The sequence below is a fragment of the Pristis pectinata genome, chromosome 25, assembly GCF_009764475.1.
Source record: "Pristis pectinata isolate sPriPec2 chromosome 25, sPriPec2.1.pri, whole genome shotgun sequence".
NCBI lineage: Eukaryota > Metazoa > Chordata > Chondrichthyes > Rhinopristiformes > Pristidae > Pristis > Pristis pectinata.
In genome coordinates this window covers 6,969,662-6,996,700 of record NC_067429.1, presented here as the reverse complement: position 1 = coordinate 6,996,700, position 27,039 = coordinate 6,969,662, and the positions used below count along the sequence as shown (strand labels likewise).

The 27,039-nt window shown below is 45.4% G+C and overlaps 1 protein-coding gene across 1 annotated transcript in view; it reads left to right on the top strand.

Annotated features, from left to right (window-relative positions):
* Positions 1-378: 378 nt before the first annotated feature.
* Positions 379-27,039, top strand: part of cacnb1 (calcium channel, voltage-dependent, beta 1 subunit) — a 252,789-nt gene continuing 226,128 nt past the window's right edge. The window contains exon 1 of the mRNA XM_052038643.1: positions 379-549. Within this exon, the coding sequence (XP_051894603.1) occupies positions 469-549 (81 nt within the window). The 5' untranslated portion in view covers positions 379-468. The remainder of the gene's footprint in view (positions 550-27,039) is intronic.

The following is a 27,039-nucleotide window of genomic DNA, read 5'->3' as shown; positions in this document are numbered from 1 at the left end:
CATTACACATTTTTCTGAACTCTAATCACTGGATGGACTGAACGTGAATTGTGTTCCACTGAAACAGAGACTTAAAGATCTGTCCAGCCCATGGATTTTATAAATTGATCCCCCCTTTTCACCCAGGAAACGTGAAGGGAGGAGCCTAACCTGATTATGCACAGCCCACCCTCTCCAGAATCTATCCTATCATTGGTTCATTTTTCACAGCCTTAACCAATTAACAATGCTCCAGGCTGCCCGGCCATTTGTGATTGGTTCAATGGTTTGTCAATCGAAATACAGGCAAGTAAGGTGGGGATGTATAACGCTGGAGGGGAGAGAGAATTCATTGTGTGTGTATGTGAGAGAGAGAGGGAGAGAGAAGAGCAGGCAACGTATTGAGGAGCAGAGCTCTCATATAGAAAGAAATCAATATCAGCCTTTATTTAAAAAAAATGTGCTACCTGTGACTAGAAACAGCCTCCAATGGTACTAAACAGCATGTCCAGGACACCTTCAACTTCCCAGGAGATTCGGATGGATGTGTTCGACAACCCATCCGTGCAGGTACTGGCCATGTTCTATGAGGGTGACAACATCCTTTTACTGCTGCTTGTCTTTCATTTGTGGTTGAGTAAATACCCCGTGTGTGCATTTTAAAAACCGAGACCCGTTTGCAATAGACCCGGTCCTCGCCTCTTTCTCACCCCCTCCACGAAGCGCTGCTCTCTGGGACCGGACGGAACCTCACCGACCTGTTACACCTCGCCCGCAGAACACCAATACTGCCTCCCTGCTCGCATTCGCACCGCTGTGTCTGCCACCCTTCGCTCCCTGCTTTGAATGCACGGCAACCGCATTGTGTAGTTGTGTCGGTGGATACTAATGAACAGGCTGCAGATCTCTGCTTCACGTTTTGCTGCGAATATGCCCAGTTATTTGCAGCATCTTGGGTATCCATTTAATGGGGTAATTTCCCCGGAAGTGTGAGATGATTTTTGCCCTTCCATTATTCCCCAAACCCCCTAATGCAACTTATGATTTATCATTTTTGAACCGGTGGAGCACCATTTTTGCATTCTTGAGGTTGTTGTCGTTACATGCATAGTTCGGAACGCTCTGTGTAGAGTGTAGTGTTATAAGAGACAGCGTAAAAGCAAATGGTGTACACTATTATTTGCTTTATTGATGTCCGCCTATGTGTGTGTATGCGCCTGTCTCACTGTCTGTCTCTCCCCAGAACGCTTCGTCGAGAGAAGAGCGCTGCTCGGAATAATCTCGGTTTGATTTTTTTGTAACCTTTTTGGCAATCCCAGTATAAAATTTTGCTCTCACAATAGCGTGCAGGTGCGGTGGTAATCTCCTTTACCTTACTTACCTTGCAGTTTTCTTATTTTTAACGCTTTCCCGGCTGGTAATTCTGCTTGGGGGTCACCTCTCCAATTACCTGTACAATGTAGAAAGGTGGGAACAGTCTCCCCTCTCCCAGGAAGGGACTAAGGAGAGTACAGTGGTTTGTGTGGAGCCGTCCTTCGGAACAAGTCCGATCCCAATGGCCTTGAACTGAGCAGCTAAAGTCAGCCACACTGGAGGATCAGGGGATCCCATATGGACTAGACTAAGGAAAGGACGGCACATTCCCTTTCCTGGTGAACTAGATGAGTTAATACAACTAACCATCACTACTGATACCTAATTCCAGATTTATTTCTTGAATTTAAATTCCCCAGCTGCTGAGGTGGGATTCGAACTCGTGTTTTTGGATCAATGGCCCAGATCTTTGGATGCCGGTCCAATAGCTGGTCCATTGTGCTACCGGTACCCCTTTCAAATACACTCGTGGCAATTTCCACTTGTATGGTATAGGAGGATCTCCGTGTGCAAAGAGCGTGTGTTGTTGCAAGGTTAGTAACATTCCCAGGGTAGGAAATTCGCCGGACCAATAACGCGTGCTCCCTGTAGAACATTGCTGCAACACGGTTAGTGGTATCTGTTCAAAACCCTGCCTGACCTGTGCTGCGATGGACAGTTGGGTTGTCCTTGCCTCCCTCCTGTGAACCTCTCTCAGGGCACCCATTTCCACGTCTCAGCGTGCGATGCTGGCGTCGGTGCTGTTCCTCGTAAAATAATCGCTCAGTTGATGAAATCTCCTTTGAAAGTGCGCTATCATTTTTCATGTTTCGAACAAAGTTTTAAGCTTTGGGACCTGTGCAAAACAAAAACTTGGCGAATGCTCTGTCTGGCTGATTGTTGGACCTTCCAGGGTTGCCACATTCCAGCTGCAGAAGGGTAAATCCTGGGGCGTGTGGAGGTTGAACACTGTGATTACTGTGTGTGTGTGTGTGTGGTGACTGTCCACACAATCACCTACCTCGATGGAGACCTATCTCAGCGAGACGCCCTGCGCCGCGACAGGGTGTAAGGAGAAAATAACACCTCGTTCTGAGCTGCATCAAACAAAAAGGCTGAAGTCATTACTGGACCAAATAATAACGCATTTGCAAATTGCATGAGCATTGGAAAATGAAGCTGGCAGAAAGCGTGTGCAGTTCATCAGTGTTAGAATGAAGAGCCTTTAATTCCCATTTTACCCGTCAGTCTCTCCATTGTGGGAGGTTGATTTTCCCCTCGGTGGGAGTTGAACTTACTACATTGTGTATGTGTGTTAACGTCAGACATTCTCGAATGCGGATTCCGACTGGAAGTGGCCAGTCCAATATTGCAAGGGTCACAGTTTCAAGCAGATTCACGCAGAATCACAAATGCGATTCACTCCAGTGTTGCTGAAAACATAAGCAGTTGGATCCAATTTATTGTCAGATCTTTCCTTGAGAAGGAAGCAGGTCATTGTACCCTGCGGGGGACCTCCTGCTGGGGTCCTGATCTGTTTGGGATGAAGGAAGACTTGTTCCTCCAACAGTGTTCACAACCGCGGCATGTCCCAAAGTGCTTGATAACTATGGCAGAACACTTCTGGAGCTGAGGAATTGAGGCTGGGCGGCAGACTTGGGGGAAGTTGGTTCTGATGGGGACAGAGGTGGATTGTGTGAAGGGCGGACAATATTAAACTGGGTTCTTCTTGTGATGGGAGAAAGTGAAGCAAGCATGAAATGGTGTGGCCCATTGAAAGAGCCAGCACAAAGCAAAGCTGGCTCTGTTTCTTTGTGGTATATTTGCAGCTAAAACGTATAGGGACCAATTTGTGCACAGTTTGCTAATCTGCTCAAATTCCCTGATCTGTCTCCTTGCAACACACACACACACACACACACACACACACACACACACACACACACACACACACACACACACACACACACACACACACACACACACACACACACACACACACCAGTACCTGCTAACACAGCAGAGAGAGCAACCAGTAGACACAAGACTGCAGATGCTGGGATCTGCAGCAAAACAAAACAGACTGTCTGAGGAACTCGGGGTCAGGCAGCATCCGTGGAGGCAAAGGGATGGTTGACATTTCAGGTCAAGACCCTACATCAGAGAAAGCGACCTGTCTGTACACTTTTCCTGTGCTGGCTGTTTGAGGGACCATCATTCAGAGACCCACAGCCCAATTTAGAAGGCACTCGTATCCTTTCTCCTGCTTGAGATTCTCTCTCTCTTGTGCTGCCTCAGTCTATCTGACGAGACTATCTTCAGACTCAGCTATTCCTGCCTAGTTCTGGGAGCCCATCCTCTCTCTGAAATCTGGGCAAAACCATTCAGTGCCCTCGACCAATCATAAATGCTACTTTCTCTTCTGCCTGTATTACATTTGTATTGACTGCCTCTCCATTGTTTGGAGTTCAGCTAAAACAGCTGAATCATGAAGCATCATGGACACCACTTATTAATGTATCCCTGTTCTCTGTGAGAGTGGGAATCAAATTGGTATCATGAGCTGTGCTGTGAATGACACATTCCCCTGGGCTTGGGGGCAATGACTGATGTAATAATGAGAAAACATCTTGTGTGGGAGACGGTGAAAGAGACTGAATCTATTTCAGTAAGATGCACTAAGCAGCCATATGTTGTGTTTACATCATCTGATCTGGAAAACAGTACCCGAGAAGCCAGTGGAAGCAGATTCAACTGTACTTCCAAAAGGGGATTGTGGAAACTCTTCTCAAAGCTTTCTCTGTTCACCCTTCCTTCAACAAATGTGAAGGGTTCTTTGGGACTAAGATCTGGATCATCCGGTGCTGTGTCTCCCACCTCCATGCCTTCCCTATGGCCTTTGGCCAACTGTGCTGCCCTACCAGCTATCCTGCTCTGGACCCGTATGTTTTCCCAGCTCCTCCCCTAATGCCCACTCTGAACTCAACACCCATTAGACCTACATCCCACTCTTTTAACTGATGACTACCTGGTTTCCTACCCTAGCTTCTGGGTTGGATGATTTATCTGCTCCCTTTCCCAAGGCATTGATCACCGCTCCTTCAGATTTGCTGTCATCTCTCCTCAAAACAAAACATCCCTTCACCAGTCCATCCTCGGACATCATTGGTTCATCTCCAAGCTCCCTTCTCCAGGGCCTTGAAGGTGCCCGTGCCTTCTATATCAGTTTTCATCCTTTCTGGAGCTCCATGTTGGTAAATTGTTTTATCATTGTCACATGTACTAAGGTACGGTGAAAAACTTGTCTTGCATACTGTCCATACAGATCAATTCATTACAACAATGCATTGAGGTCGGACAAGGTAAAATAGTAACAAGTTATTTAAAAAAAAGAGTTCAGTGCAGGTAGAAAATAAGGTGCAAGGTCATAATGAGGTAGATTGTGAGGTCAAGAGTCCATCTTATTGTACTAGGGAACCATTCAATAGTCTTATAACAGCGGGATAGAAGCTGTCCTTGATAAGATAAGATCTTTATTAGGCACATGTACATCGAAACACACAGTGAAATACATCTTTTGCGTAGTGATTTTGGGGGGCAGCCTGCAAGTGTCGCCATGCTTCCAGCGCCAACATAGCATGCCCATAACTTCCTAACCTGTACGTCTTTGGAATGTGGGAGGAAACTGGTGCACCCGGAGGAAACCCACACAGACACGGGGAGAACGTACAAACTCCTTACAGACAGTGGCCGGATTTGAACCTGGGTCGCTGGTGCTGTAAAGCATTATGCTAACCACTATGCTACTGTGCCTGCTCATTATGCTACCATGCCTGTTTGTTGGTACATGCTTTCAGGCTTTTGTATTTTCTGCTCGGTGGGAAGGGCGGGGAGTGGGTGGGGAGAAGAGAGAATATGTGGGGTGTGTGGGGTCTTTGATTATGTTGGCTGCTTCACCAAGGCAGCAAGAAGTGTAGACAGATTCCATGGAGGGAAGGCTGATTTCCATAATGTGCTGAGCTGTGTCCACAACTCTCTGCAGTTTCTTGCAGTCCTGGGCAGAGCAATTGCCGTACCTAGACATGATGCATCCGTATAGGATGTTTTCTGTTGTGCATCGATTAAAAATTGGTGAGGGTCAACGGGGACATGCCAAATTTCTTTAGCCTCCTGAGGAAGTAGAGGCACTGGTGAGCTTTCTTGGCTGTAATGTTGACATAGTTGGACCAGGACAGGCTATTGGTGATGTTCACTCCAGGAACTTGAAGCGCTCGACCTCAGCACTGTTGATGTAAGCAGGAGCGTGTGCACCGCGCCCCCCTTCCCGGAGTGACTCCAGTTGGGTTTGCACCTCTGCTGAGTTGCTCTGATCAAGGTCGCTCATAGCAACCTGTGAGATTGTGATGGGCATAATTAATCCTTCCTGACACATCTGGAGTCATTGACACAATGTGTCCCACCAGTCGCTTCCAGATTCTCTCCATTGCCATCCGGCTGGGTGAAATGGCACTCGTACTTTTCCATTCTTCCCCATCCATTGTAGGCTTGGAATCACTTAAAATGGCTTCATCTGCCACTCACACTGTTACCCCTTGTGTTCGCCAAGGATCTATCCTTGGTGCCCGCTGTACGTTAGATGTTACGGCATCATTGTCCGAAAGCAAAATGCCATTTTCCAGTTTCACCTCCCTTGGCCCTTGCACTGTCTCTAAATTATCAGCTTGTTTGTCTCATGCAGACTGAAGAGTAATTTCTGTCGAATATCAGTGGCATCATCAGTCCCCACCACGTACCCTGTCCCCCAGTCCCCACCACGTACCCTGTCCCCCAGTCCCCACCACGTACTCTTTCTTTCTCTACCAACCATCTGAGGCTGAACCACTTTGTTCAGTCTTGGTGTTACTTTGAACCTGAAGTGAACTTCTGACCAAATACACTTGCTGACCCATAGCTGTTTCTTCACCTTCACTTTGGCTCATCTGCTGAGACCATCATCCATATTCTCGATACAACAATTCCCATGTTCCCATCTGGATCTGACTATTCTTCCCTTTGTAAATCCCGGCAACCCACGTCTCAGTTGACACTGCCCTGTTTTCCCATCATCTGTGTCTTCTAACCTAAATTATCTCTGGTCAAGTGGTATTTCTTTTTAAATTTATCCTTTTTTAGGTCTCCAGGTTATCTTATTTCCTCTTTTTGACTAATCTCCTCCCGACTACAAGGTATTGGCACTCCTTCTATACTGGCCTCTATTAATCCCTGAGTTTAATTGATCCACCACAGGTGGCCGTGCCTTCAGCTGCCAGGGCCCTGAGCTTTGTAATTCTCTCTGTTTCCTCTCTACAGATATTCCTTCAAACCAACCTCTCTGACCAGGGTTTCTGCCATCTGCTTTAAAGTGGCTTAGTGTTAAATCCTATTTACTAATGCTCCCAGGGATATTTTGTGACCTTTTAAGGATACCATACAAATGCAGATTGTTGTTACTGAATAATTGAATAGCCCTCTCAAAGTGGTAGCGTGCAAAATGGGACACTGAGCCTTATTCCATGATCTGTAGATTCCTTTTTTAAACTTGTCCTTGTACTCTAGCTAATTTGGAGATGGGTGTGTTTAAGATTTGCTTCATTAAACATTAATAGATAACTTATTTATACAGCTGACTGTTCCCTTTTATTTTGAGTAATTGTTCTTTAAAGATGACTGTCTGAGGCTAATACAGCTGGAACATCAGATACTCCATGTTGTTTTTCCCTTTCCTACTGAGATATTCCACTTTAACTTTTGTAGAAGACGTCCTAGGCCACTGAAGTGTTGATGATCTCTCCAAACAAACTGCATCCATGTGCTCTCATTGATGGGACTCTAGTCTCACTTTACGTCGGCACAAAACCCTCTTATTTAGGATTGGATGTTTGTTTCATGTACATGCTCAAATGGTCACTCGTCACGTATGGGAGGGAAGTAACTATAGACAGGAAGCGGTAACAAGAGCGTGTTCCTCTATTCACACATTATTCATTATCTCATACCTTTCATATGGGTGCCAAATAAAAGCAAGAACCTGGTCTTATTTTATTTCAGGGTTTCTGACCCTAATTCTGGACTCTAGTCCTACTTACAGAACATTGGCTAATGCAATCCTTGACCTTCCGGTCTTTGCTCAGTGCCTTAACAGGTGACTCTCTTACTAATATTTAGCAGGTCCAGAACTCCCAATTTTAGTAAAAGGAAGAGAAATCTGCATTTATGTAGCACCTTTTACAAGCTGGGGATGTCTCAAAGCCCTTAGCAACCATAGAAATACCTTACTCTTGTAAGGTAGGGATTGTAGTGCACAGTAAGCTCCCACAACAGCAATTGATGAGGGCCTGATATTCTTCTTTGGTAATGTTGGTTGAGGAATTAAGTGTTGGGATAACTCTTTAGAATGGTGTCCTGGAATCTTTTATATCTACCTGAGTGAGTGTGGATGGCATCTTGATTTAAGGTCTCTTCTGAAAATTAATCTCTCTCTCTGACAGTGCAAATCTTCCCACACCACTGGAATATTGCCCTGGATTTTGTGCTTGTGTCTGTGGAGTGGGATTTGTACCTATATGTTGAAGACAGTATGTGGAGGCTGGTATTGGGGTGGGGATGGCAGGAGTAAAGTCAATTTTTGGCTTGGGTGGTGGCATCATTCCCCATACCCCCCGATGTCTGAAATGGGCAGAGTATAGTATTGAAATAGAGGATCACCCATGATTGAATTGGTTAGTAGAGCAGGTTTGATGGGCTGAATGGAAGTCAGTCTCCTATCACTACATGCCAAAGTTGAGTTTATTGTCATCTGCTCAAGTACATGTATGCATTACCAGTACATGTGTGCACAGGTGCAATGAAAAACTTACTTGAGCAACATCACAGCCACATAGCATCAGATACACAACATTCACAAGAAAAACAAATTAATCATAAATTATACACAATTTTTTGAAGAAAGAAAATTAGAACCAGGAAAAAAACAAAGTCCATTGTAGTGTACAGTGGTCAAAGTGTTGCCACACTGAGATGGTGATTAGGGTTGTGCAAGTCGGTTCAGGAGCTGAATGGTTGAAGGGAAGTAGCTGTTCTTGAAATCCACACCCTCAACAAAGTTGAACTTGGCCTCCCTAGGTCTCCACCGCAAAGAATGGCAGTCACCAACCCACCTCCCTGTGCCAAGAGAAGATTGGCATCAGCTGCCAGCCTGAGAGGGTTTATTATGGAGGGACGAGGAGAAAGGTAAACCCTCAACCAAAGATCAAGCCCACACACATCTGATTGGAAGTCTTGCACCTTTGACAGCGCTGGTCAGAAGTGAGCTGAGCCTTATAAACACTGCATCGAAACTGCAGCTTTCCAGCTTATTTGATTTCACGGACTCTGAAGGGAATAAGGAACAGACAGATACGTACTTATATAGATTTAAGTGAGCAATTTTAGTGAATTTTGCAATTACATCAGAAAGCTCAGATGGTCTTTGCAGTTATTATGTAATAAGTCCCAGATTAAATTAAAGTCTTAAATTTAGAAGTAGCTGCCTGTTGTTGCTAACAATCTTGCAAAAGCATTTTTCTGCTAGTAATTTATTACTGCATTAGTCACTTTCTTTGTAACAAGATTTCTCTGTGTTTGTAGGATCATAAAATTATTAAATGTAGAAGGAGGCCATTTGGTCCATTGAGAGGGAACCAGCTCTTTGCAACAAGTGCAGGTTGGTCAATCGCATTCCCTAGCTCCTTGAATTGTACCGTGGTTACAGTACAGTTGGAGAACGTTGGTCCTTTTGAATCTACGCCGGTTCTTGGCTTGAGCATGGCAGTTAGTCTCACTCCCCCCCCTACCCCCCCACCTGCTCTGTTCCTACCTACACCACCTTGTCAGTAACTGAGTTCTAGACTCTGACCATTAGATGGGTAAACAACATTTACCTTTGGTTCTTTTCTAATCAACTTGCGTTACTCTGTTTCTCCACTCTTTCACTAAGAGAAGCTTTTCTTTCTAAATACCTTTCCCAGACCCCACAATAATTGAGCACTCCTAACAAATCTCCTTTCAACTTTATCTGTGCTTAAAATGAACAATCACAGCCTCTTTAGCCTTTCTCTACAATGTCTTCCATGGAATCATTCTAGTTTGCAGCCTCCATTTCCTAAAGTGTAGTTCTCCAACCAATGCTTTATAAAATTCACAATAACCTCCTTGATTTTGTGCTATTTATAAGTCCCTTTGCTGCTTTACCTATGTTTTCAGCTAGCCCTGTCATTTCAAAAGATTTATACAGCTGCACACATACCCATACACTTTTTATTTCGTCAAGTTCCTTTGCAATACAGTCCCACAGCATAGAAACAGGCCCTTTGACCTAGCATAGAGTTGTCCCAGAAGCACACTTAGTCAAGCTGCTACCTCACAGGTCCAACGACCCTGGATTCAGTCCTGACCTCGGGTGCTACCTGTGTGGAATTTGCATGTTCTCCCTGTGGCTGCATGGGATTCCTCCCACATCCCAAAAAATGCGTGGGTTGTTGGGTTAATTGAAAGCTGTAACTTGCCCAAAGTGTGTAGGTGAATAGTAGAGTCTGGAGGGGGAGGTGATGGGAATGTGGGGAGAGTAAAATGGTTTAGAGTAGGATTAGTGTTTAAAAAAAAAGGTGGTTGACGGTTGGAATGGACTTGGTGGGCTGAAAGGTCTGTATCTGTGCTGCATCTCTCTCTGATTCTGAGTCTACACCAACCAACAAGCACCCATTTACATTAATTCTACACAAATACTATATTTTGCCCCAGATTCTACCACTAATCTGCACACACTAGGAATAATTTACAGTGGCCAATTAACCCAGCAACTGGCTTGTCTTTGGGACATGCACATTAACTTGTGTTGCAGCTCGTGGGATTGATCTCTGATTGGGTCTGGAAATTCTACTAGGCAACTCTGTTAGTCCTTGGAAGAAGGGCTACCATGCAGCCTATTCTACATGGAGCGCTTCCACATTTCCCGTAGCTGCAGCATTTTGCTTTAAACACAGCTGGTGCTGGAAATACTCAAGCTGGCCAAGCAGAATCTGTGGACCTGGCTGACGTTTCAGAATTAACGGTAACTTCCCATTGGTTCTGGTGAACCAGAAATGTTAGCTTTGTGCTTCTTGGTCCACAGAATCTGTCTGACCCGAGTATTCCCACCATTTTCTCTTTGTGTGTAGAATGCTCATCAGTGATGAGTTACAATAAGATGGACGCTTGACCTCACAGTCTACCTCATTATGGCCTTGAACCATATTGTCTGCCTGCACTGCACTTTCTCTGTAACTGTAACACTTTATTCTGCATTCTGTTATTGTTTTACCTTGAACTACCTCAATGCACTGTTGCAACTGTCTGTCTGGATGGCATGCAAAACAAAATTTTTCGCTATGCCTCGGTACATGTGACAACAGTAATAAACCAATTTACAGGACAAAGTAAAGACCTTTGCAAGGTGACTTTGGTCCAGTGTGAAGGAGCCACAGGTGTGGGCGCAAGTCTGAGAAGAGACTCCCAACCCATCTGTAACTTCCTCCACCGACCATCTGTTTCCATGTTTTGGCCTGAATGCTTTTGCAAAAGTTACTGCTGAGATGAACAACGGGAGTGTGTTCCACAGGGTAGAATAATCAACCTGCTTCAGAAACTGCAAAACTGGCAGGGAACAGGCCGCCAATTCAGGTCACTTACTGTAAGTAAGTCACAGAAAATGGGGCAACTGTTGCAGAGGAATGAAGGGTCGGAAACAACATCAATGGAAAATGCCAGCTGAGGATTTCAGGAAACGGTGTCCATAGTTTATTGCGGGTTGAACCCCAATATTAAATCCTGGTGTTGGTACTTGATTGAAACCAGTAACAATAACAGCTTCTGCTAACAGGCTGTCTTTATTCTGGTTATATATTCCAATGTGATTCACAGGAATATTATCAAACAGCCACATGGGGAGATATTAGGGCAGAGCACCAAATGTACAGACTGAGGAGAGTTTAGGGGAGAAGATTTGGAGATGGAGGATGAGCAGTTTACAAGGGACTCCCAGAACTATTAGGGCTTTGGCAGCTGAAGATGGTCACAGAGATGGAAAGATTAAAGGATTTCAATTCATTTGGAGGGGAGTCAATACCTCTTGGGATGGGTAGGACAGTGAGAATGGACTGGAGATCAGGGGTTTGGGGGTGGGCTATTGGATGATCGTAGGGTAGGAACCACAGGATTAGGGCCTTGAGGGGGTTGGAAACTTGGTGACAGGTTGTTTGGGGTGTTGAGAGCTTGAGGAGTCAGGGTCAGGTGTGATTAAGGGTGGAGAGGAGCGGTGGGGTGACTAGAAAGTGGGCAGAAAAGTAGCAGGCCTTGCCTTTAGTGTGGTCCCAGTCCAGCAGAGTGCTAGAGAAACCTAGGGGTTGTGCAAAGGCCCCAAAAATGGAACGGTGTGATCTAAGTTCCCTGGCATTGCCCCTAGTGTAGGTGAGTGGGGGGAGTTGATGGGCGTAAGATAAGATCTTTATTAGTCACATGTACATCGAAACACAGTGAAATGCATCTTTTGTGTAGAGTGTTCTGGGGGCAGCCCGCAAGTGTCGCCACGCTTCCGGTGCCAACATAGCATGCCCACAACTTCCTAACCCGTACCTCTTTGGAATGTAGGAGGAAACCGGAGCACCCAGAAGAAACCCACGCAGACACGGGGAGAGAATAGGTTACAGGGAAATTTGAGGGAACAGCACTGGTGGGTGTGCTCCTGGGGCTAGCATTGTCTCAATGAACTGAATGGCCTCCTTCTGTGATGTAAGGATATAGGAGACACAAAGATCTTTCACCCCTCAAGACTTTTTGTCTGTGACCTGGGACTTGCTGTCTGAGAGGTGATGGAAACAGAATCAGAAGGCACGTAGAGCAAAAATAATTGCAAATATGCCTGCAAATGGGAATGCCTTACTGACAGACAGCATAGACTTGGGTTGAATGTCCTTCTATGCTACAATGATTCTAACAACAAAGGACAAAATGCTCATTTTGAAATGATGGCAATCCAACAGAGAAGAAATGACTTCAAAAAACAAAAGATAGCAGGGTGTTTAATACGCTGTGTGTGGTGTGGCAGGCTCCTGAGCTGAATGTTCTGTGCAAATTGAAGTGCAGACCTGCTTCCTGTCTCTGAACCTCCCAGAACAACTGACAACGCTCCAAAAAGACTATAATTCTGAGAATACAGTGGACTTTGACACAATAAAGCAGGCTACTGAAACATGAGCTGGTTACAGCCATTAAGCTCCTGCCTATTGCTGCATTTATTTATATATTTATTTGGTGCTGAGCAAATCATGCCCCTCACAAAACCCAATAGTGCTGTAATATAACACCATGACAACCACTCGCTGTTTGTTTTTAATTCAATACACGGCCTCCGTAAAAAGATTGCAGTCACTTAGGTGATGAAAAAAACACACACACACGGAGGAGATTGAATTCGACCAGTGTACGATGGATTCACACTTAACGTGTGGAGGGACCAGTAACCTGCTGGGCCATCGTCCATCTGCTCCATGTTTTTGAGCAATAAGTTTCCTTGCAATCCATCTCTCTGACTGCTCTGTCCTTGCGTTCAATTATCAGTGAGGTTCTACAGCCTCCATTTACATAGCAGGCTTAATGTAAGGAAAACCTCGAGGTTTTTTTTAACAGGAGAGTTGTCTAACAAAAACTAAATGCTCAACCGAAGGGAAATATCTGGGCTGTTGCTTGGTGAAAGGGGTTGGTTTTAAACACCTGTTTTATTTCAGATTCTCAGCATCTGCAGTATTTTGCTGTTTGGACGTTAAACACCCTCCCAGTGGAGGAAAGAGAGGTCAAGAGATTTGGGAAGGGGGGCCTCAGCAATTAAAAGCCCAGCACTGTGCGCCGGCAGAGTGGTGTTGCACGTAGTGCAGCTGTATTGTAGCTCCTGTGACTAGACTTTGAGTCTGTCCTGTGGTGCTATCTGTGTGGAGTTTGCACATCCACCCCCCCCCCCCCCCCCCCGTGCTGACTGGGTTCCCCCTGGGTGCTCCTGTTTCCTCCTACATCCCAAGGGTGTGCTGGTTGGAAGGTACGTTGGCTGATGTAAATTACCCCTGGGATGATAAGAAAGTCAGGGGAGAATTGATGGACAGGGAGATTGTGGGGGGCAGTGGGGGGAGGGGGGGAAGGTGGGAGGGATTGCTCTGGAAGATAACATAGACTTGAAGGGCCAAACATTGTAGAGTTGTGCAGCACAGAAACAGGCTCTTCAGTCCACCATGTCTATACAAACCTTTTTGTCCATCTGCACTAATCCCCCATTTGCCTGCATTAAGTCTGCATCCTTCTGTGCCTCGTCTCTCAAGTGATAATATTCTTATAACAGAGGGATCGAAGCTGTCCTTGAGCCTGGTGGTACGTGCTTTCGGGCTTTTGTATCTTAGGGGTGAGGCTGTTGTGGGATTGGAAAATAAATTTGGAGATTTTAAATTGACAGCATTGCTTAGCCAGGAGTCGGTATGTGTCAGTGGGTCACAGGGGTGGTGGGTGAACAGGACATGGTCCCGATTAAGACGCAGACAACCTCTAGCACAGGGAAAAGATAAGAGAGAAGATTTCTTTATTAGTCACATGTACATCGAAACACACAGTGAAATGCACCTTTTGCGTAGAGTGTTCTGGAGGCAGCCCGCAAGTGTCGCCACGCTTCCAGCGCCAACATAGCACGCCCACAACTTCCTAACCTGTACGTCTTCAGAATGTGGGAGGAAACCGGAGCACCCGGAGGAAACCCACGCAGACACATGGGGAGAATGTACAAACTCCTTACAGACGGTGGCGGGAATTGAACCTGGATCTCTGGCGCTGTAATAGCGTCACGCTAACCGCTACACTACCGTGGAAGAGTCAGTTCAGGAATGAGGACGGGGATGAGGCTTTCAGTGGTAGGTGAGGCAGGGGTGGATTCAGGTGATGTTACCCTGCTGGAAACGGGGCAGATATATGACCAAAGCCTCCAATATAACACGATGATTCCGTTTGAGGTTTAGATGCTCACTTGCGAGAAAGAAAACAAAGCACCGTAGATGCTCGAAATCTGAATTAAAAGCAGAATATGCTGGAAGTACATTGCAAGTCATATCAGATCTGCTTCTCTCTCCACGGCTACTGCCTGACCTGCCTTGTATTTCTGACATTTTCTGCTTGTATTTCAGGGGGAGGGAATGGGGTTTGTGACAGAAACCAAGAGAATGGTTTGGTCTTTCCAAGTGATTGAATAGTTTAATTTTATTTGCATTGTTACCTCACCCCTCCAGTTCTTTCTTCCACTAGTAGTGACTGGGTTTGACATGGTCACATTGCATGTTCAGCAACCTCTGATAACAAACTCCAGTGACTTCCCATCATGCATCAGGAGCTTGGACGATAACTGTCAATGGGTTGTCCACAAAGTTGCAGACACGTGAGTGGCCAAAGAAATTGTATCTGTATTCTTTGGAGTTCAGAAGCACGAAGGGGTGATTTCATTGAATCGTAAGATCCTTGGGAGCACGACAAAGTAGATGTCAAGATGTTCCCACTAGTGGGAGGATCTCCAATGGGGAGACATCACTACCAGATTGGGAGTCGGTCATTTAGCACTGAGTTGTGTAGGGATTTCTTCTCAGAATCCCTGCAGTTCTCAGCTAGATCACTTCACAGTGATCTGGGCTCCACATCCCCTGGATGAAAGTGGAGACCAGATCACTGTGGGGGCAGGAGGGAGGGGTTGGTATTTAAAGAGAAAACTGATACATTTTTGAAAAATCAGGCAATACAGGGCAGTGGGGACCTGGCACAGAAGAGATGAGGCCTGGGGCAGATTAGCCATGATCCTATTGGATGATGGGGCAGCCTTGTAGGGGCTAAATAGCCCACTCCTGCTTCTACTTTCTTACACTTTTATGCCTGACTCCATTCCCACAGTCCACAGTGATTCTCCAGGCTGAGTTTAAGGGGCAACCCTATTTATTTTGTCTTAAACCCCAGTCGATTTCTACCACCACCCTCCTTATCTGAGGAATAATGAGCTGGACATTGCTGGTCCAGTCCTTTCACACCACTGTCCACCCAACATTCCCTGACAGGTCTCCCTGCTCACGGGCGCTCCCAGTCCCATGCTTGGCTGGTCTGGATGCTGAGGGACAATCCTGCTGACCTGAAGCCTGGTACACTGGAGGACAGCAGGGCCTTCAGACAAATGAGGAAGCCCCATCACTAAAATTCCCCTAAGACATTGACAGCCGGCAAAGTCTCACCTCTAGCTTTGCCTACTGTTAAAATTGAATACATTTTTAATATTTTCAGATGGTCAGAGACATTTAAAATGTTACAGATTACAAAAATGAAGTAAATCACTTAAAATACCAAGAAAAGCTCCAAATGCATGCTAAGCTATAGCAAAATAATAATGGGACTAGTTCGGGAGGCGACTTGGTCGGCATGGACAAGTTGGGCCAAAGGGCCTGTTGCTGTGCTGCTTCACTCTGTAACTCCATACAATCCCCATTGAAATCCCTGTGAGCCTGAGAGTGATAGATGACACATTTGGAATTCCGAATCTGTCAGTGAGACTTAGATTTCAGAGTCTGATGTTGCATCTGCAGCAGTCCTGACTCGTACCTGGAACATAGAACAGAACAGGCCCTCCAGCCCACGATATCTGTGCCAAACACAATGTCAAATTAAACTAAATCTCTTCTGCCTGCACACGATTCATATCCCTCTATTCCCTGCATATTTATGTGTCTATCTGAAAGCCTCTTAAACGCCACCATTTAAGTGACACTATCTAATGGGTGAAGGGTGATGAAAGTTGACTATCGCAAGGGGGAGAGAGCTTCTTTCTGAGAGGAATAAGACACTAAGGTCCAGCCAATGATGACCAATTGGACCACCCTAGCCAACACTGGCTGGCATCTGCCACAGATTGGACTTGGGACTTGTTTATCTGAATAGCCCAGTTCTCTAATTGCAGTGGAGGAAGTCAACAGAATGGTGGTGGGTGGGAATTTTTTATTAATTGAAACTGAATGGTCTTCAAAACCAGGATAATGTCAGGATTGACAGTGGAAGATCATTACAAATAATTTCTGCTTCCATGTGGTGCATGAATTTCTATTGCATGGGGAACAGCCTCCCTTGTAACAAACTGTGGTGTCCGATTGACCCTGGAAGTGGAAACACAGCTGGAAGCCTGGGCTGAAGTTCTTCCAGGCACTGTAAACAAAAACGGGATCTTGAGGTCCAGATACCTGGGGTGGTAGCAGGGATGCAAATTACTGCAAGGCGGCAGGGTAGGGCTCACTGGGGAAAGCAGTAGTCTGTTACTGGGAGGAGGAGGTAGTAACACAGCTGGCAGAGTCACTGTCTCGCCATGCCGGAGACCCGGGTTCAATCCTGACGTCTGCTGCTCTCTGCGTGGAATTTGCACGTTCTCCCTGTGACTGTGTGGGCTTCCCCTGGGTGCTCAAGTTTCCTCCCACAGCCAAAAGACATGTGGGTTGGTATATTAATGGGCCACTTTAAATTGTCCCTAGTGCGTAGGTGAATGGTAGAATCTGGGGGGAATTGACGGGAATGTGTGGAGAATGGAATTAAAATCGGATTAATGTTGGATTAGTGTAAATGGGTGTTTGGGTGGCATGAAGGCCTGTTTCTGTGGTGTATCTCTCCATGACTCTCGGGTGAAGAGCGAAGGAAGTTGACTATTGCAAGGGGGAGGGAGCTTCTTTCTGAGAGGTAGTCACTAGGCAAGGGTTGTTGGTTGGAGAGGCAAGAGACCGCAGATGCTGGAATCTTGAACAACAAGCGGAGGAACAAGTTGGAGGAACTCAGCAGGTCAGGCAGCATCTATGGAGGGAAATAGGCAGCATTTTCGGTTGAGATCCTTCATCTGGACTGAAGGATAGAGGTGAGACGGCCAGTGTGAAAAGGTGGAGGGAAGAGGTGGAGCAAAAGCTGACAACTAATAGGTGGATCCAGGTGAGGGGGGAAGGAGGTGACAGGCAGATGGGGAGGGGAGAGCGGGAATGGCGGCAGAAGCTGGGAGGTGATAGGTGGAAGCGACAAAGGACCGAAGATGATGGAATCTAATAGGAGAGGAAGGTGGAGCAGGGACTAAAGGGAGGGAGGTGGGGAGGGTTGTTGGTTATTGGGTAGGAAGGGTCAGTTACTGGAGAGCAGTCCTGATTACTATGTAGGAGTGATTGGTTACCGAGACTTGGTGTTGGCTGACTTGTAGTCGCAGAGGTTGGCTGCACTGGAAAGAGAGCAGAAAAGAATTACGGGGACATTGTCAGGACTAGAGGGCCTGAGTTACAGGGAGAGGTTGGCCAGCCCCACCCCTCCATGTACCTGTCCAAGTGCTTCTTAAATGATACTATTGAACCTGCCTCAACCACTTCCTCTGGCAGCTCGTTCCATATACTCACCACCCTCTGCAAGAAAAAGTTGCCCCTTGGGTCCCTTTAAGTCTTCCCCTCTCACCCTAAACCTATGCCCCCCTAGTTTTGGACTCCCCTACCCTGGGGAAAAGACTGTTACCGTCCACTTTAACTATGCCTCTTGTAATTTTAAACACTTCTGTAAGGTTGCCCCCCATTCTCCTACATTCCAAGGAATAAAGACCGAGCCTAGCCAACCTCCCCCTATAACTCAGAAGGGGTTGAGGGGGGAGCATGTTTAATAATCGGCAGGCATGGTAGTGTGGCAGTTAGCGTAACGCTTTACAGCGCCAGCGACCCGGGTTCAATTCCGGCTGCTGTCAGTAAGGAGTTGGTATGTTCTCCCTGTGTCTGCGTGGGTTTCCTCCGGGTGCTCCAGTTTCCCCCCACATTCCAAAGACGTACAGATTAGGAAGTTGTGGGCATGCTACGTTGGTGCCGGAAGTGTAGCGACACTTGCGGGCTGCCCCCAGAACACTACACGAGATTCATTTCACTGTGTGTTTCGATGTACATGTGACCAATAAAGATATCTATCTACTTACCAAACTGTAAAGACTGCCTCAGTGTCAGACCCTGGGCAATCCTGGAATCGGAAGTTGATTCTTGATTTGGATTTTGGCTTCATTATGATGTGAAACAAGTATAAAAGTGCAAGTATTTCCTGTCTAAGTTAATGCAAAGGCTGCAGCACTGAAGAGGAGTTGGGCCTCTATACATTGTTTTCTGCCGACAGCTCATTTATCAGCACTATGGCTAAGCTCCCAAATTTGGCCAGAAGATTGACTCTGTGCTTCCTTTTGTTCTAAGTTACATTCCGAGGATGACGAGGACAGCACTAATGTGAATATTTCTTTGTTTGAAAATATTATGCACCTCCTGAGATGTCAATCTGTCCAAATATTATTGCAAAGAAGTTTAGAGTTTTTCCATGGCAGAGCTAGACGGTAGTGAAGTTGACAGAATTGTATTGGGACAGTTTCACCAGAGGCCTCGAGGCTGTGGCTGAAATTTTCTGTTTGTGTGCGGGGTTTTAAGTGAAAGGGATGTGGTGTTGATGACAAATGCACATTCATTAATTCATAGCACAGATTGGTCATGTACTTGTGGGAGAGTGCACTTGGAAGTCCGGGTTTGGCCACACACTGATCTGCATGAACCACTTGCTGGATTCTTCTTCAATAAAAGCAGAAAATGCTGGAAACGGTCAACATTTTACGTTGAAAATTGAGAGTCTTTGACCTGAAACATTCACACTGTTTCTCTCTCCACAGATGCTGCCTGTCCTGTTGAGTGTTTCCAGCATTTTCTGCTTTTATTTTACATTACCAGCATCATCTTAGTCAGCCCCTTGGATTCAAGGATGACTTGCTTCGATTCTGGTTTTAGGGTCATCTTGTATGTTAACGGGCCAATCAGCCCATCATGTCCATGCTAGTGTTGGATTTGACTGTTTTAAGTAGTTTTTTAGTATGTATAGTGTTTAATACACCTCCAAGTGGCTGTACAAGGAATGGCCGCTTCTTCACTTATTGGTTCGTCCATCAGGTGAATATGTGTTTTCTCATTGGTTGGTTTTGCCACAGGTATCTAATCGGTTTTCTGATTGGACTATTGTTAGCTAAGGAGTACCTCTTATCTCAGGTATAAAAGGTGTCGTTTTTCATTAATCACTCTCTTGCCTCTATCTCTCTCTTGCTGTCTCCCTGCCTGGCCCCAGCTCATTTTGCTTCCTTTGTCTCTGCTCATCTCCTAGTAGTAAAGCTAGTGCCATGTGCTCTGTGACTGTTTCTTTGTTTTAAACTTTTCCAATAGGACCTTGTGAAGCACCAGGTGGTTTTCAACTCATTCTTGGACTCCTGAAAGAACCTGTGGATTCAAAAATAACTGGATCCGACACTGGCCATCAACTATCTATCCATAACTTGGCCCTCAGCCTTGTACACCATGGCATTTCAAGTGTCCATCTAACTACTTGTGGGTAGTTTGCGATACGGTGCACCCCTGCTACCACTGTGTGCTCCCAACGCGTGGACTCAGTCCCTAATCCCATCCAGAATATTCCTTCTCTGTTCTGGATAGACTACCGCTAGGGCACCATTTGCAGTTCTGGTCATGGCTTTAGAACCATAAAACAATACAGGCCCTTCGGCCCACCATGTTGTGCCGACCTTCAAAGCACACCTAAGACTATCTAACCCCTTCCTCCCACATATCCCTCTATCTTAAATTCCTCCATATGCTTATCTAACAACCTCTTGAACTTGACCAACGTATCAGCCTCCACCACCACCCCAGGCAGCGCATTCCATGCACCAACCACTCTCTGGGTGAAAAACCTCTCTCTGACATCTCCCTTGAACTTCCCACCCATTACCTTAAAGCCATGCCCTCTTGTATTGAGCATTGGTGCCCTGGGAAAGAGGCACTGGCTGTCCACTCTATCCGTTCCTCTTAATATTTTGTACACCTCTATCATGTCTCCTCTCATCCTCCTTCTCTCCAATGAGTAAAGCCCTAGCTCCTTTAGTCTCTCCTCATAATCCATACTCACTCTCTAATCCAGGCAGCATCCTGGTAAATCTCCTCTGCACCCTTCCTAACGCCTCCACATCCTTCCTATAATGAGGTGACCAGAACTGGACACAGTACTCCAAGTGTGGTCTAACCAGAGTTTTGTAGAGCTGCATCATTGCCTCGCGGCTCTTAAACTCAATCCCACGACATATGAAAGCTAACATCCCATAAGCTTTCTTAACTACCCTATCCACCTGTGAGACATCTTTCAATGATCTGTGGATATGAACCCCCAGATCCCTCTGCTCCTCCACACTGCCCAGAATCCTGCCATTTACCTTGTATTCCGCCTTGGAGTTTGTCCTTCCAAAGTGTACCACCTCACGCTTCTCTGGATTTACAGGAAGGACCAGAGGAGATTTATAACTATGTTACCAGATCTGGTGGATGTTCAGGTAGGAGGAGGAAGGATTGGCCAAACTGGGTTGGGATGGGAATGGGTGATTGATAAGGTGTTCAGAACACAGGAGACTGAGAGATTTGATTGAGGTTTATTTAATTTGAAAGACTTGAGCTGAATTAGAAAAGCTTAATTCCCTCAGCAAAGAGGTCAGTAAGTTGAATGTGTGGATTTAAAGTAATCAGTAGAAGAATTATTGAGGTGTGGTGGGTGTCAAGAACACACTGCCTGTGTGGGCGGTGGAGGTAAGAGCCCTCTTTATGTTTAAGAATGCGGATGTGTTCCTGAGAACTGTATTCTGCACAACTGCAGACAGAAGCTGAGAAGTAGGATTAGGTTGGGTAGCTGTTTTTATTTGGCCTTCGTGGACCAGAGGGTTAAATGGAGATGCAAGAGACAGCAGATGCTGGAATATGGAGCATCAAAAAAGGTGCTGGAGGAACTCAGCAGGTCGGGCAGCATCTGTGGAGGCAAATAGACAGTCGACTTTTGGGTTGAGACCCTTCATCCGGACAAAGGTTAAATGGCCTCATCTGTCTTAAATTTCTGTAAGCCTTCTTGCATGTAGGCTGTCGGCAGCAGACAGTGTATCCTGGAGGGCCAAGAGGGTTAATTTGACCACTGTGCTTGGAGTTTTATGGGATCATGGAGATACGGATGGCCCTGCCCAAGCAGTGATGTGTCTTGCTGGGTTAAATCCTCAATGTCTGCAAAAACTGGACATTTCTCATCCTTGTCTTAAAATTATTTATGAGTGTGTTTTAACTAGTCAGACAAACAGGATATTTCTATTGGCTGCATCTCATTCTTCTGAATTCCACTGATTACAAGCCCAATCTGCTCAAACATCCCTCATTAATCAACCCTTAATCCCAGGAAAGCCAGTTCTCTGAACTGCCTCCAATGAAAGGAAATCCATCCTTAAATGAGGAGACCAAAACTGTATGCAGTATTCTCACTGAAGCCCTATACAACTTTCCTATTTTTGTACTCTGAACCTGTGCTGTTGGGTATCTTCTCCACTTGCTTCCTAAATACTTGCCGATAGATTTGGCAAAACCTGTGGTTCACTGACCCCAGTGAGGGTGCTCAATGGATTTTATTCAGAAGGTTGGAGTTTGTAAGTTTTTGCCATGAAGTACAAAGATTGCTATTTATGGCTTCATGGATTGGTTTATTATTGTCACATGTACTGAGATGCACTGAAAGGCTTTTGTTTGCGTGCCGTCCGGACGGATCATGCCGTACATAATTACATTGAGCTGGTGCAAAGGAAAACAGAATGCAGAATATAGTATTGCAGTTACACAGTAAGTGCAGTGCAGGTAGACAAAGTGCAAGGGCCACGATGAGATTGGGAGACCAAGAGTTCATCTTTTAGCATAGGAGAGGTCCGTTCAAGAGTCTGATAACAGTGGGATGGAAGCTGTCCTTGAGCCTGGTGGTACGTGCTTTCAGGCTTTTGTATCTTCTGCCTGATGGGGAGGGGGGAGAAGAGAGAATGTCCAGGGTGGGTGGGATCTTTGATTATATTGGTTGCTTTACCAAGGCAGTGAGAAGTATAGACAGAGTCCATGGAGGGGAGGCTGGTTCTTGTGATGTGCTGGACTGTGTCCACAACTCTCTGTGGTTTCTTGTGGTCTCGGGCAGAGAAGTTGCTTTACCAAGCCGTGATGCCTGTGGATAGGATGCTTTCTATGGTGCATTGATTAAAAATTGAGGGTCAACAGGGACATCCCAAATTTCTTTAGCCTCCTGAGGAAGTACAGGTGTTGGTGCACTTCAAGTTGATGTGCAGTCTAAATGTTCTCAACTCTGACAGGGTGGCACTCCCCCACTGTCAGCTTAGATTTTCTACATAGTTTGCCAAGCAACATAGAAGTAATTTCTAACCAACAGACCAGAAATGAAAGTTGCCAATTATTTAAGCTGATATCATTTATTCTCATAAAGAGCTATTCATTAATAATCCACAACTATCAGTGAACCCTGTTTAACATGAAATCAGATCAGGGACTAGGCAACAGCATTGTAATTCCAATCCTTCAACCTAATCTTCTATTGGCAGGGAATCGTGTTTATAATTCCCAGAGATTAGAATGGAGCAAAAGTCCCAGCCAGTGACACCAAATTTAAAATTGTTATTTTTTTAAGGAAGGTGCAATATTCAGGGTCACTGATTTACAGTTATAAAATTCCAGTGGGATTCTGGAACTATCATCCCATTCCAACTATTTTCCATTGGAAACTGTAAACCTGTGGTTTCAAACCACGGTTAATGTGACTGAGTAAAATAATAGAGTAGATTCTGTATATATTGTGAACTTCAATTGTGCTGGAACATGGCATAATGAATCTAGACAGTTCTTAAAGTGACCCTGTGTTTATATTCTTTAATCAGCATCTCTAAAAAAGGACTATCTTTATCATATGATTTTGTGGGATCGTGCTATTTGCAGATTGACAGTTATATTTATTTTGGAAGTGAAGACTGTGGATGAAAATGGAGTTCTTTCACTGAACCAATGCATTGAACATCAGCAGGTGATTGAACTATATACTGTAATCATAAAGCTTGAAATAGCAGGTTTACAGCTTTCAAGGTAAAACTGATCCCTGACATGTTGACTAGAGCTTCAGAATCCCAGTGGCATGTAATTCCTAAGTCAAATCTGGATAAGTTATCACCAATTTCTGCCATGGTAGAAAAAAATTGGTAAATTGGTTTATTATTGTCACATGCACTGAGGCACGGTGGAAAAAGTATGTTTTGCTTGCCATCCACACAGATCATTTCACTACAACGGTGCATTGAGGAAGTACAAGGGAAAACAATAACAGAATACAGAATAAAGAGTTACAGTTACAGAGAAAGTGCAGTGCAGGCAGACAATAAGGTGCAAGGGCCATAATGAAGTAGATTGTGAGGTCAAGAGTCCATCTTATTGTACTAGGGGACCGTTCAATATTCTTATAAGAGCTGAATAGAAGCTATCTTTGAGCCTGGTGGTATATGCTTACAGGCTTTTGTATCTTCTGCCTGATGGGAAGGAGAGAAGAGAGAATGTCCAGGGTGGGTGGGGTCTTTGATTATGTTGGCTGATTTACTGAGGCAGTGAGAAGTATAGACAGAGTCCATGGAAGGGAGGCTGGTTTCCGTGATGTGCTGAGCTGTGTCCACAGCTCTCTGCGGTTTCTTGTGGTCCTGGGCAGAGCAGTTGCCATACCAAGCTGTGATGCATCCAGATAGGATGCTTTCTTTGGTGCATGTAGTAGAAGTAGGAGTTGTCTGTACCGTCCCTAAAATCTGCTCCTCCATTCAAGGGCTGATCCTTTACCTCAGTGCCACTTTCCTACACCAGCCCCATATCCCTTGATTCCTCCTACTCAAGCTTGTTTGTAAACAAGACCACTTTTTAAAATCATTTGGTCACCAACTTTTGCATTCAAGATTTGTTTTAAGAACTGATGTTCAATTCCCAGTGCCTGTGGTGGGATTTGAACTCTCATCCACAGATCATTCATCAGTTTCCTAGTCTACTGGCCCATTAATATAGCTGCTCTGCCACCGTTGTGTCTTCCTATCTCCCTACTGGTTCTTTAGCCAATTGGCCTTTAATCTGTATCCTTCAGCTACTGACCAACCCACCACTCCCCCACCACCACCAGCAGCAAAAAAAGTTTCTCCTTTATGTTGCTATGATATTTTCTTTGCTCTGACAGAATAAAGCCATTGGCCCATAGACATACCATCCCACTTGTTCTACTTAGTCCTGTCAATGTAATTTATTCCTTTCTCTCCCGCAGTTATCCAGTTTTTCCTTCATTCCATACCTATTTGTCCAGAGTGTCGGGCCCTTCAGCTGCCTGAGCCCGACAACCTAGAATTCCCTCCCCAATCATCTCCACCTCGATTGTTACCCATACTCTCTAATACTGCCTTGTGTGCCTTGGGGTATTAAATGTCTTTGTTTGAATATGCTCCTGTGAAATGACTTAAATAATTTGTACTGTGCAAACTGTTCAACATTCTAACAGCTCTGGGTTTGTGAAGTTCCTCTTGTATTTCCAATTGGATTTATTGGTGACCAGTTTATTTTTGACTTCTTGGCGTTGACTGGGTCTTCCTTGTTAAGTTCTTTCATAACCATGAAGACCTTAGATTAAACCTCAATATCACTCCAATATTCTGATATTATCATAGTCATAGAGCTATACAGCATGGAAACAGGCCCTTTGGCCCAACCCGTTCATGCCAAACAAGTTACCCAACCCAGTTAGTCCCATTTGCCTATGTTTGGCCCTCTAAACTTTTACTATCCATGTACCTGTCCAAATATCTTTTAAATGTTGTAATTGTACCCGTCTCTACCACTTCCTCTAGCAATGTGCTCCACATACCCACCACCCCCTGTGTGGAAAAAGTTGAACCTCAGGTCCCTCTTTTTAAATCTTTCCCCTCTCATGTTAAACCAATGCCCTCTAGTTTTGGACTCCCCTACCCGGTGTTATGGCATGGAAGACGTTCATTCAGCCCATCGAGTCTATGCTGGCTCTCAGATTTCCATCTGTCCAATTCCCCCACAATTCCCTGGAAATCTATTCTCTCTCGCACGGCCATCGCTTTCACCCTGCCAGTCCTGCCGCCCAGCCACACTGGAGATAACTTACAGCAAAGCTACTGACCAGCACGTCTTTATAATGTGGGAAGAAACCAGAGCACCCGGGGGAAACCCGTGCGGTCACGGGGAAAGCGTGCAAACCTCACAAGACAGCACCCGAGGTCAGGATCGAACCCAGGTCCCTGAAGCTGTGAGACAGCAGCACTTCTTGCTGTACCACTATCCCAGCTCTTACTTCTACTACTTATTCCTTTGAACAGAAATTGGGAAAGATATCCCAATTTTCCTGTTTCTAAATTCTCGGCTGGGATCAGTAATCTACTCCATTCCCACCTGCATTGCTTGTTGGTGATCAGCTGACCAGAGCCATGATTCACCCAGAACAGGACACAAAGGGCCAAATGGACTCCTGGGGAAATCGAGAGATATGAGGGTTAGGGAGGGAAGTGGGAGTCAACAATCGATCAGTTCAGTGATCTGTCAGAATAAGCCTGAGTCATGGAGTCGTACAGCACACAAATGGGCCCTTCGGCCCATCACAATAATGCTGACCATTTTGCCCATCTACACTAATCCCATTTGCCCGCATTAAGTCCATATCCTTCTATGCCTTGCCCATTTGTCTGCCGAAATGCCTCCCAAACGTAATGATTGTATCTGATTTCACCACCTCCTCATGTTTCAGATGTCAACCACTGTGTAAAAAGCTTATCCCTCAGATCCCTGTTGGATTAGGGTCTAGTTTCCTTCTAGTTTTAGCTTTTTTTATGTTCTTAAATGTTTGTATAATCACCCGTTTGTCTGTAAACTTTTAGTAACGTGGTATATTTTGGTTCTATATTACTTTAGTTTCTCTGTTTGCAAAGCTAAAGTGTGAATCAGTCACTGCTCACAGGTTCCTTATCTGGGACTAGTCTGACTGGTGTTGCAGTATAAAATGGGAGCACGTGCTCGTGTTCCTTTCTGACAGTTACAGTTCAGTTACTTCTGGCTGACCCTGTCTGACCTGTACTATGATGAACATCTAATAAAACGGCTGTAACCATAAGATTTTTGCCTCATTCTTGACTTCCGAAGAACCAACATCATTTCTAGATCTAACGTCCCCTTTGAAACTCTAACCCCTCACCTTAAACCTTTTGCCCTGTAACCTATTGTGACACAATGTGTCCTAAGCTGACAGAGTTCCTTTTCCTCCTCCTTGGTTTTCCCCAGTTCTGGATGACCACAAGCCTGAGGAAGGTTGAAGTCTTGATCTGTTGAGCTTTGACAAGCACCTTCGCTCCATCCACCACAACAGCCAAGACTTCCTGGTGGCCAGCCACTTCAATTCCACATCCCACTCCCATACTGACGTGTCTATCCATGGCTTCCTCTACTGCCATGTTGTCAGACGCAGGTTGGAGGAACAACACCTCATATTCCGCCTTGGGAGTCTCCTACCTGATGGCCTCAACATCGATTCTGGTAACCCCACCCTTTCTGTTTCTTCCCCTCCCCCCCCCACTTCTCTGTCTTCCCTTATTCCTGTGGCTGCCTTCCCCTGCCTTGATGACCTGCCCATCTCCTC